Here is a 9,750-nt window from a genome sequence, read left to right as displayed (position 1 = left end):
TCAAAGTACACCATTCCCTGTTCCCTTTGTATAGCAATAAAATAATCTCAGCATGCTGATTACAAAAAATGTCAACAAGCACTTCCTCTTACAACTACCTTCGCTGAAGCAGAGCAAAAAACTTGTTAGGATTCTAATTGAGTCTAAGCCAATCATTATCTAGCATTTAGCTCTCAAGGCAAACATCCTAATCCTTGCTCTGAAAAAGACAAGGATTGTCCAAACCATAATTTCATGTCAGTCATTCAGCAGTGTGCTTGGTTTGCCATAGCCAAAGAGCTTGAAGTCCATCTCATACAGCTTGTAGAGTTTCCTCCTGGCATCAAGAGGCACTGCTCTGAACCAGTCCAACACCCAAGTGGCACTCGTCATGTTGTCGTAGGACGGAGGGAATTTGATGTCATCCTGCAGCTTCAAGATCTTGAGCAGATGTTCAGCATCCTCTTGAAGACTTTCTTGATGACCCACAAAATCATACCTGACAAGAGAGAGTAAAAAGTCAGTGAGAAAAACAATGGAGACAATGGGACAAAGTCACATGTCAAAGAACACTGTCCTGTAAATTAATTTTAAGGTGCCATGTGTGGAACTTTTACACAAAACCAGGAGATTTTTCATGAAATCAAATCTGAAGAGTCACAATGTAAAGTGCAGCTTAGAGGCCAGCAGAGGCAGCCAGTTTTCCTGTCAATGGTCTTGTTGGCTTACTTTATTATATTATTATTGGTCTTAAATGCAACAATGTATCAAAGCAATGTGAATCAAGTCGGTGAGCCTTACTCTATCAGGCAGGTGTGGCACAGCCGATGCATCTGCCTCCAGTGTTCGTCAAAGGGTTCTTGCTTCTCCGTCTGCGGGTCCAGCAGGTACTGAATGAAGTTGTTGAAGGATGGGCGAACATCTGATGCAAAGGCCTTGTCTGCTGACTTTGGTGGATTGGACTGGTTGCTATACTTACGTAGCATGTCACGGGCATACTTATTGTAGAAGTACTCATTTTTCCGCTGGAACTTGTCCCGGTAGGCAGAGATGAGACGAACAAACGGGTCCCGAACAAACAAGAACTTGGTGTAGTGTTCCAGCCTTGTCTGATGGCAAAAAAAAAAAAAAAAAAAAAAAAAAAAAAAAAAAATCCAACATCATGGTTTATTACATGTATGGATTCCTGTGTTCCCTGTGCTTCCAGTGTTTCCCTAGGTTCCTTGTGTCCCTTTGTAGTTTTTTTTTTTTTCTGTTAATGAGTAGTTTTTGTCTCTGCAAACCGCTCGTACGTTTGGGTCCGACCAACCACCACCCCTCATTACATAGACATGGCAACTGTAGGTTTATTCCTGTGACCCACACAAAGAGATGAGTAAAATCTCTACACCTTAATAAAATGCAATATGAACTGACCTTTATTCCTGGTAAAGGGAAGCTGTTGAGGAGTTTAAATGTGTTTGGGTGATGGACTATGTCTCTAGATATGTTCATGAGGTCTTGATATGGCTCAGTCTGGTTCAGGACAAACATAACCCTCTTCCAGTTGGTACATGCCACCTGTAGATGACCAAAAAGAAAGGAAAAAAAATTGATTGGCATTTATTCAAACCAGAATGTCTAAGGTTTCAGCGGACAGATCAGCTGGTGCACTGGAAGTGATGTGTTTTAAAGAAGTGGTTATATGAGAAACGATGGCCATCGTGGCTGAACAGACAAAGAGGAACTCAGCCTCTACACATTATGTCAACAGACATACGTACTGTACCTCTGTTGTATGTAATCACGCCTACATTACCTTGGGAATGTAACAGTAGATGATCCCATGTTTGTCATCCACTATCAGGTTCGCTAGCTTGTTTTTAGGCATGTTCGCTAAAATTCGTTTCTTGTCAGAAGATGTCACTCTGTCACCACACATCTCTCTTAGCAACTGCTTTCTCTGTTCCTGCCGTTGTTGCAGAACCGCTAACCCTGAAAACAACAACAACAACAACTACAATGACAGCAGTAATTACAAAAATAACTCTTACAACATTTTGGTGAAATGTCAAAATTCTAGCAACAAAAATGAACAAGAGTGCACTCAGTAGAGTGCAGGTCTCTGCCAGGCGTATCCTTTCTGAACTATAGGCTACCCGGCTCTGAGCTACCCTGTGTATCGACCACAACTCAGAAGAGACTCAGCAGCTAACTGTACTGTCAGACACTTTAGAAATTACAAATAAATTTTTGTATCAGTTAAATATAAGACAGTACAATAGCTCACCAGCCATTTGTGGCTCTTGCCAGAAACTGTTCAGCTTTTAATAGACAACACTTTCAAAAAGAGTACTTTTTAAAATATAAAGATCCTGAAAATTTAAACTGTATTTTTTACAGTGCTGAGATGTCAGTGATGTAATCTAATTGAACTAGTGGTCTAACATTTTTTATAGTGTTGTGTTTCTTGTCTTCACCGTGCTTGTCAGTAGTGGCAAACTCAAACACAAGGTAGCCTACAGCCTGTATATTTAGAGCACAATATGATAAAAAAAAAAAAAAAAAAAAAAAAATGAGCAAGCTAGACAGTGAATCAGGTAAGACACACACACACACACACACACACACACACACACACACACACACACAGACAGACACATTGTACCTCTCTTCCCTTGTAACATGTCCCAGTGGTAAAAGGACAGCATGATGAGAGCCATGAATCCCAGGATCTGAAGGATCAGGCGGCCTTTGGATGATTTCATGGCAGCTGACATCTGTTAAATATAGTGCTGGGCAGTAGCGGCGTTACAAGTAGCGACGTTACTAGTTAAACTACATTTGTCAGTAGCGTGGTCGTTTTCCAAATCAAATAGCTTTTAAGTAGTGAAACTATTTTACGGATCAAATAGCACGGTAGCGTCCACAGAAGCTACATTTTCCCAGGCATTTCTAAATCTTAAACGCAGCGGAGCGTTTGCTGCGGTTTGAAATGAAACTTGGAGCAACGGGTGACGTCACCGCCACTCACGGACCTGCAAGTGTCGTCGAGAGACGCTCCTCTGTTTGACTTCGCATACCTGTGCCAACTGTCTGCTGCAGCGGGACACGAGCACGCAGGTGACAAAGATGACAGAGGTGGAGGGAGATGCCGATATTGAGAAACTTCTGTTGCGTTGCGTGAACAAGCACCTGTTGTAAGAAAGATTAGGGTGCCTGGCCTCGTGTCCACTAATAAGGAAAAAACTTTTGAATGCAGAGGTAGAAACTTGCTTTTTTTTTTTTTTTGCTGCTTCTTGTCAAATCTTGCTGTCAGCTCATGTAGAGACTTCTTACTCTAGGTACTGTTTAAACATGGTGAAATTCATTCATTCATCTTCTAAACCGCTTATCCTCACTAGGGTCGCGGGGGGGTGCTGGAGCCTATCCCAGCGCTCATGGGGCGAAGGCAAGGAAACACCCTGGACAGGTCACCAGTCCATCGCAGGGCACATGGTGAAATTACCCCACAAATTAATGACAAATAAAATTCTGCTTTAATCATTTTTTTTTTTTTTTTATTCTCACTACCTCTTCATTTGATCTCCAATTGGTAAAATTTTTGGTGATTATTTGATGCCATTTCACTGATACATTAACACATGAACTCATTCTTTAGGAGAAAAATTGTTTAAAGGAAAGAAAAAAGAAGAAAGCTTATCCGAAAGCAGCTTCAGGCTTTGTAGAGGAGGCATCAACATCATGTCACTCTGAGAGAAACCCTTCGGATGCTCCCCTGAGCTCCAGCGCCTGCTCTGATGTGCTGCTGCCCAGAGGAAAATTTTACTGCTCAAAGCTTGCTTTTCTACAGCTCCGGAGACAAAACTGAGATTCTTATTTCAGCCTCATTTTGGTTTCATTTTAGATTCTATTTTGTCTTATATGTTTCTCCTAAAATTCACTAGGAGAAATAGGTGAGACAGGACACATGAGCAACAGGAGTCATATTTGAGACTTAAAGGAGACACCTTGCTAAACTCAATTTAGTTTCATTTTAGACTCTATTTTTGTCTTATATGTTTCTCCTAAAATTCACTAGGAGAAATAGGTGAGACAGGACAGTGAGCAACAGGAGTCATATTTGAGACTTAAGGGTGACAGGCAACACTAAAGCTAGTAGGCAATACTGAGCAATACAAAAGCTAGTATGGAGATTTTATAATACATACATACATAGTATGTATGTATCACACACACAATAATAACCAAAAACAAAAAACAAGGACACTTTTACAAATGCTGAAACAAATTATTGTTGTTTATTGTTGTTGGGTTTTTTTTCTGAATGCTTGGGCACTATATTAAAGGCTGCTTTCACAAGACTTTACACAATAACCACAAAAGCTCACAAAACCAGCAGAACATTCTACATCTCTTGCAAAAGTCAACAATTCTTGCAAAACTTTTAACTTTTAAGCCCAACGTTTCGACCATGAAGTTTTCCTAAAAATGCTTTTTAAACACTCCTAAAACAATAAAATCACAGAAGAAAAAAACATCTATACTAGAAAAAGTCTTTAAAATGCCCTAATGCGGCATTTGTTTATCAAGGCTTTTTTGAGTTTGGTTTTCTCCACTGCTGTCCATCCATCGAGCGTACCACAGCGCATGATGTAAGCTGCACGAATAAAAGAAAGCACAAATTAGATATGAATTCCCCTTACATACAGTGTCAATGTCTAGTCTTTGCACTTAGCTTGTTTTAATGTTTTATCTTGGTGCTGGACTTCAGCAACTGGTGTTGAATTTGAGCAACTGCAACTAACCCAATTTCTCCAAGAATAGGTAGAGCGAATTGATCACAGTACATGACGCACACATAGAGAGATCAATTTGAAATCAATTATAGATCAATTAATCAAGCACATCCCTAATTGTAATAGCAGTTAAGATAATTTGGTCAACAGGGCTGCTTGGTCACAATTTTCTCTCTTATACTAACACACACACACACACACACACACACACACACGCACACGCACAGAGATGATAATTATTGTTACTTCTCTTGACCTAAATTTGTTACCAATATCTATAAATCAACATTTGTGGCTGGAGCTGCACAATATGAAATAAGAGACTAGGCACTGTGTAAGATTTTGGTTATCATATTAACCAAAATAAAAAATAAAAGTGAATTAATTGGAAAAACGAAATAAAATAAACAAAACACACATAAAATAAAAATGCTGTGCAGTAAAAGAACAATGTTTCTGTTACCATCTTCATTATCTTTAGGTGAGCCAGGGTCTGGTTCATAAAACTATCTTCTTGGGGGGGTAGCGCAGTCTTTTGGGCATCTCTTTTTAAAATTCTCCTGCTGGGCATTCCATTCTGTGAAATATGTAAAAGCACAACACATTTTATTTGTATTTTTAAGTGGTTCTTAGTAGGGATGGAACGGTTTATGAAAACCGTCCGAACCGTTCGGTTCGACTGTCTCGGTTCGGTTCGCGTGTGTTGCGTTCTTTCATAGGCATGCGCCCATACGCTATTCCTTTCTTATTTACGAGGCGACGCGTGTACACTCCCGAGCAGAAGGTGGCGGTACTGCGCCTAAAGTCAACCGCCAGTAAACAAGAAGAAGCGAAGCGGCGTAGTAGCAAATAGTAAAGTAGCCTATCTTCGGGTCAGGTGTTGTGGAGACGTTTGTGGGTATGGTTATAGATGGCGAGTGGGATAGAGTTAGAAGATGCACCAGCAGCAGTTTATAAGTCTGCTGTATGGGACCATTTTGCATTTAGAGTGACCTACGATGACGGCGGTAAGAAAGTTGTCGACAAAAGTGCGACAGTGTGCAAGCATTGTGCAACACGTGTTGTTTATGCTAAAAGCAACACGACTAACATGTCAGCTCATCTGCGGAGACATCATCCCACTCAGACGATTGGCAGCGCAAGGAGGAGTGGAGGAGAGTCGACAGGACAACTTCGACTCCCCGCAGCTTTTAAACAGCCATACAGTGACGAGTCAGACAGGGCGAAATGCATAACTAAAGGAGTGGGATATTTCATAGCCAAAGATATGCAGCCTTATGCCGTGGTGGAGGGTGCGGGATTTCGTTCTATGATTAAAGCCCTGGAGCCACGATATAAAATCCCCTCCCGCAAACACTTCAGCAACACGGTAATTCCCGCACTTTATGAAGAGACCCGACGAGGAATTGTTAAAGAGTTGTCTGACATAGCCTATGTAGCGCTCACTAGTGATGGATGGACCTCCAGGGCTACTGAAAGTTTCCTAACTGTGACAGCCCATTACATTACCTCACAATGGCAGATGAAAAGCTCCGTGTTACAGACGCGCCCCCTTCATGAGAGTCATACAAGCGAGCATCTCTCTGAAGCACTGACAGAAGCAGTGACAGAATGGAAGTTGCAGAGGGGCAGCAGCACAATCCCTGTTACTACAGACAATGCTAAAAATATGGTGAATGCAGTCAATGCAACAGCTGGACTGGGGCCACAAATTGGCTGCTTTGCACATACTGTTAATCTTGCAGCCAAGAATGCAGTCTCAATAAGTCAGGTATCCCGACTCCTGGGGAAGATTAGGAAGGTGGTAACATTTTTCCATCGGAGCACAACAGCCTCCCACGCCCTAAAAGCCAAACAGGAGATGCTGAAATTGCCAGTTCACAAACTAATACATGATGTCCCAACCCGTTGGAACACAACGTATGACATGCTGGAGCGTTACTTGGAACAGCAGGCTTCCATCTATTCTGCTCTGATGGACAAGGATGTTAAGAAAAATGTCAGAGACATTGCTGTTTTGACTGACAGTGAGGAAAAACTGGCAGAGGACCTAACCAAGATTCTCAAACCTCTTAAGAATGTGACAACAATCATGAGCACAGAAACATCCCCTTCAGTGTCCATGATCATCCCTCTGCAGAAGATGATACTAAAATCCATGACACCCAGTGAAGAGGACAGCTCCACCATCAAAGAAGCTAAGGCAGCCATCACTAAAAACCTGGAAGACAGATACAGGGACCCTGATCTTCAGGACTATCTGCACAGAAGCACAACCCTGGATCCAAGATTTAAGTCCCTGCCCTACTTGGAAGAAGACAGTGTTAAGAAAATCTACAGTGTTGTTACCAGAGAGATCATGGAAATTGAAGAGCAGGTATTGGTTTTTTTTTGTTTTGTTTTGTTTTTTTAAATGATGTAATTAGTACTAAATTTTAATGTATTTTATCATCATTACCATTTCTCTCTTTTTTAAACTAAACAGAATATTTGAGCCTTTGCATTTTTTCTTTTCTCAGTGTACAGTAGAGCATAGTTTTAGTGGCTTTGCTGCTATGAAAGTGTTTGTTATCAATATTTTTAAAACTACAATACTAGTTGTCATTTTATCATGCAGGTTCGACCCAGAGAAGCCCAGGTGGCCAGTTCATCCTCAACTGGAGAGCCAGAGGCATCAGAAAAGTCATCTCCTCCTCAGAAAAAATCTGCCATGGCAGAGCTTTTTGGAGAACTCTTTACAGCAGAGAAGGCAACCACCAAGTCTTTGTTCCAGATCACTGAGGAGGAGGTCATGTCATACAGGCTCACAGGATGCATTCCTGCAGATGAAAATCCACTTGCATGGTGGAGAAACAACGAGCATAAGTATCCTCATATTGCTAAGTTGGCTCGACGTTACCTTGCAGTCCCAGGTACATCTGTACCAAGTGAGAGAGTTTTCTCTACAGCAGGTGACATTGTCACTGCAAGTAGATCTCGTCTTTTGGCAGAGAATGTGGACAAACTGATCTTCTTGCAGAAGAACATGATAATAAAATGAGCAGGGCCTTGTTGTTTATAAGCAGTTGACTGTGTTTTTTTTTATGCAAAATTTTATATTGATGACCTAATAATCTGGATTATTTATTTTGTAATTTTAGATAACACAGTCGCACTTTAAGTTTGATAAGAAATCCAGCCTTATTTATTTGATTGTGTTGTAAACACTGCACTTTAATTTCAAGTGGAAAATACTGAGTTTTCCATTAAGTACTGATAATCAGGAAACTGAAACATGTCAACTTTTTTTTTTTAGTTGATTTCATACAAAAGGACCTAAGTCTAGTGTTGATATGGCCTATGCTTCTTTGTTAAAGATAACTTTGTTTGCCAAATAAATGAAACACATGTTGGAACTAGCAGTGTCTCCTCTCTTGCAGTCCCAGAATCTCACCTACTTTTAACCTAAGACTGTCACAATGATGTATCAAATGTTAGACTACCTCATTCTTTCAGTTTTAACCTGACTATACAAGACATAATTGATTTTCCTAACGATCAACGTATACCGAACCGAACCGAAAACCGTGACCACAAAACCGTGATATGAACCGAACCGTGGATTTTGTGAACCGTTCCACCCCTAGTTCTTAGGTAATTTCATAGAAAGACAAACAGTACGGTATGGAACAAAGAGGGGAGAACACATTATCACATTACACATTATATGAGTGTGCAGCAAATTTCATCATATAACATATATACATTATTTGAAAATAACCCTAATACCTAACTTGTAACTATCTACTGCCACATTGCTCCCATTCTCCTCTATCCAAACCCTATTCTTAACGCTGCAATTACACTAGCTTATGCACACCATCGGAAAAGCTCCGGTTCTCTGCTTTCAGAAACCGTCTGATTTTTTTCGATCGCACCATTGGTTCAGGAGTTACGGTATGAGAAGCTCATATTACAAACATGTGACACACCGGGGACTCTTCTGTGATTGGACGGTCGAAGTGTCAGTAGTCCTACAGAGTTACCGTAATGGCACTGTATATAGGCGCAAAGCGCCGTTTCTCCGATTCCCGGCGTTTGTTAAAGTTTCTGTATATCATAAACGGTCTAGGGGATTTCGATATGTAAAGTAGGCATACCGAATCCTGTCGGCGCCGACATAATTGGTTTAAGAGACGTCTTTGCTGTCTTCCCCGGGCTTCATGAACCTGCGGTCCATCCTGTGGGTTGCAGTGCGTCACTGAAGGCTAACGAGACTCACTTCCGACGGCACACGGAGCGCCTGATTGTAAACAACCAAGTCCCGCCCCTGTCCTACTTCTGATTGGCTAGTAGGCCTAGTTAGTGTGGTTGAGAACGAAAGCTGCACTTCTATTGGATCCAGAGAAACGTCTGTTAGATAAATCTGGGCGAACCCAAATTTGTTTCCCCCCGCAGTCACGCCGGTACACCGGAGCTCCGACACGGCGCCGAAAAGCCATCACCCCTGCGGGTCCCTCCCCTCAGTCAAAGATGGGGCAGCCAGTGTTTAGTAACAGTTAACAGCAACACTCACTTGTAATCAGTCCATGCTGTGAAAAACACAGATTTTAGCTGCAATCGATACGCAACTGTCATTTTATAACTAAGAGAACATTTTTTTCTGTCCCCGGGAGGACGACATGCCTTTTGGTTAGTCTGTAGCCCTGATGATTGTTTGGTGATGATTAATTTCAGTTGATGATGACGGTGCAAATAAAGAAATTAACGTCAAGCAACTCACGAAAATTAAGGTGATCCTCCCATAATTTGACCTTGCTGCAGTAGCTAGCATTAACATTGATGAAGTTTGTAGCCAAGAGTGGGCGCGGCCTAGGTTAGCTAACGTTAGCATCTGCCGCATACGCAGACCGGATTTTTCAAAAAGTAACAAAACCAACATAAATACCGACTTTTTAAATGATACAATATCGACTCAAATTGCAAACAAACAAACATAACAAAGATTTTGCTT

The 9,750-nt window shown here is 41.3% G+C and overlaps 2 protein-coding genes across 2 annotated transcripts; one reads left to right on the top strand and one right to left on the bottom strand.

Annotated features, from left to right (window-relative positions):
* Positions 1-237: 237 nt before the first annotated feature.
* LOC115376257 (carbohydrate sulfotransferase 12-like) lies at positions 238-2,726 on the bottom strand. The gene is made up of 5 exons (XM_030075750.1): positions 2,627-2,726; positions 1,778-1,953; positions 1,396-1,539; positions 781-1,088; positions 238-478 (listed from the first exon to the last, which is right to left on the bottom strand). Exons 1-5 carry the CDS (start codon positions 2,724-2,726, stop codon positions 238-240), a joined length of 969 nt encoding a protein of 322 aa, XP_029931610.1.
* Positions 2,727-6,469: 3,743 nt separating this feature from the next.
* LOC115376256 (zinc finger BED domain-containing protein 1-like) lies at positions 6,470-9,081 on the top strand. Its single transcript, XM_030075749.1, has 3 exons — positions 6,470-7,134; positions 7,375-7,622; positions 8,991-9,081. The coding sequence occupies exons 1-3, from the start codon at positions 6,619-6,621 to the stop codon at positions 9,079-9,081; spliced, it is 855 nt and encodes a 284-aa protein (XP_029931609.1). The 5' UTR covers positions 6,470-6,618.
* The last annotated feature ends 669 nt before the right edge of the window (positions 9,082-9,750 follow it).

The sequence above is a fragment of the Myripristis murdjan genome, chromosome 18, assembly GCF_902150065.1.
Source record: "Myripristis murdjan chromosome 18, fMyrMur1.1, whole genome shotgun sequence".
NCBI classification, from domain to species: domain Eukaryota; kingdom Metazoa; phylum Chordata; class Actinopteri; order Holocentriformes; family Holocentridae; genus Myripristis; species Myripristis murdjan.
Note: the sequence above shows the minus strand (reverse complement) of the source record. Positions and strands in the feature narration are given on the sequence as shown.

Coding starts and splice junctions, on each gene's coding strand:
- LOC115376256 (XM_030075749.1), top strand. CDS start 6,619: ATGCTGAAATTGCCAGTTCACAAACTAATACATGATGTCCCAACCCGT. Junction 7,135..7,374: donor TCATGGAAATTGAAGAGCAG/GTATTGGTTTTT, acceptor TTTATCATGCAG/GTTCGACCCAGAGAAGCCCA. Junction 7,623..8,990: donor TGGAGAAACAACGAGCATAA/GTATCCTCATAT, acceptor TGTGGGTTGCAG/TGCGTCACTGAAGGCTAACG.
- LOC115376257 (XM_030075750.1), bottom strand. CDS start 2,726: ATGAAATCATCCAAAGGCCGCCTGATCCTTCAGATCCTGGGATTCATG. Junction 1,954..2,626: donor CATGTTACAAGGGAAGAGAG/GTACAATGTGTC, acceptor TGTTGTTTTCAG/GGTTAGCGGTTCTGCAACAA. Junction 1,089..1,395: donor TCCCTTTACCAGGAATAAAG/GTCAGTTCATAT, acceptor TTTTGCCATCAG/ACAAGGCTGGAACACTACAC.